Source organism: Ciona intestinalis, unplaced genomic scaffold (assembly GCF_000224145.3).
Source record: "Ciona intestinalis unplaced genomic scaffold, KH HT000617.1, whole genome shotgun sequence".
Classification (NCBI taxonomy): domain Eukaryota; kingdom Metazoa; phylum Chordata; class Ascidiacea; order Phlebobranchia; family Cionidae; genus Ciona; species Ciona intestinalis.
Window position 1 is genome coordinate 5,121 of NW_004190938.1, and position 1,313 is coordinate 6,433.

The following is a 1,313-nucleotide window of genomic DNA, read 5'->3' on the forward strand; positions in this document are numbered from 1 at the left end:
GGGTTGGTGGGTTNAGGGGTTATACNTGTGGATACAAACCTGTCTTGGTTTCTTCTATCTCTTGTAGCCGAATCTCGAACAACCGAGCTAAACTTTTCCTCTTCGGTCGTTCCATCGTCTACCTGTTTATTAATGGAATCATTAGTTGTTGTGGGTGTGCATGTGTAGTGTTGTGGTCATTGTGGTTGGGTGTGCAGATGCCACCAACTAACTGGGTTATTGGCCAACCAATTTTTAAATAATATAATAAATATATGAACACATGATATCCTATGTGAATAATAGATAGTCGACGCCCTTAGGTGGGATATATTTCTTTTTGTAGCACCGGATATTAAACACAGATGTAGTGGTTATGTTAGCTTATATAAACCACCACCCACCTCCATTCCAATGTTCTTATGATAACTTGGAGAGTTTTCGATTTCTTGCGCAACCTTCTCTGCGCGGGCTCGTCGGGCTTCGTATTCGGCCGAATCTTCGTTGTCGAGTGGGGTCCTGTGTTGATGGGGGTTGTTTGTAACTATATACACTTGATGGGTGTGGTACAAATTAGGAGGTGGCCCATTAACCCCAACACCCAGGGTGCTACCATCTATACACCACTAAGGCAGTTTATAAGAGATGTGTAAAGAGAGTGTAATGCCCAATATTACCATTGTGGGCGTATGTGTCCTTGGGCAAGACTAGGGATGTGCTGAGGTCGAAAAAGCTCGGGTTCGCCGAGCGCCGAGCTTCAACGAAAAGCTCGGCACGAGCCCGAGCCCGAGCACCTATGACGTCATCAAGGAGAAAGGCGTACGAGAATACGTTCCTATTCAGTCGAAAAGCGTCGCTAATCAAAATAATACAGAACACGTGGTTTGCGGTTAAAGAAACGTCTCGTTTCGTAATTCCCAGTGTTGCAAAATGTAAAATTCATACAAAAAATATTTAATTAAAAATTATTCATAACTGTTGCAGCAGTTTTTTATCAGATCAGAATTGTAGAAAAACCCCTTTATCACTGATAATGTCACCGTCCGGATCGTCGAAAAACGCTCGTATTTTTGTAATAGAAAGAAATCCTATTAATAATAAAATCAACTTTTTTACGTCCGGCGCATCGGTTACGCTGCGAAAACACAGCGACTAGCTAAAATGACGGAACGGTTTGTGACGAAGTAAATATCGTCCCGGCCAAGCTTGAACAGAGGTCAAAAAACGTTGTTCGTTGGCACCGCGCAAGAACCAAAGTTTCGTAATCCAGTTGCNAGATATTAGTTTTTTCCATAAAATATTTAATTAGAAATTTATGTACACTTGTTATGTTC

The 1,313-nt window shown here is 41.8% G+C and overlaps 1 protein-coding gene across 1 annotated transcript in view; it reads right to left on the reverse strand.

Moving 5' to 3' along the window:
- Positions 1-498, reverse strand: part of LOC108950685 (ataxin-2-like protein) — a gene marked incomplete at its 5' end in the record, with an annotated part of 5,236 nt that extends 4,738 nt beyond the window's left edge. Inside the window, 2 exons of the mRNA XM_018816734.2 lie at positions 26-122; positions 384-498. Of these exons, the coding sequence (XP_018672279.2) occupies positions 26-122; positions 384-498 (212 nt within the window). The remainder of the gene's footprint in view (positions 1-25; positions 123-383) is intronic.
- Positions 499-1,313: the final 815 nt, after the last annotated feature.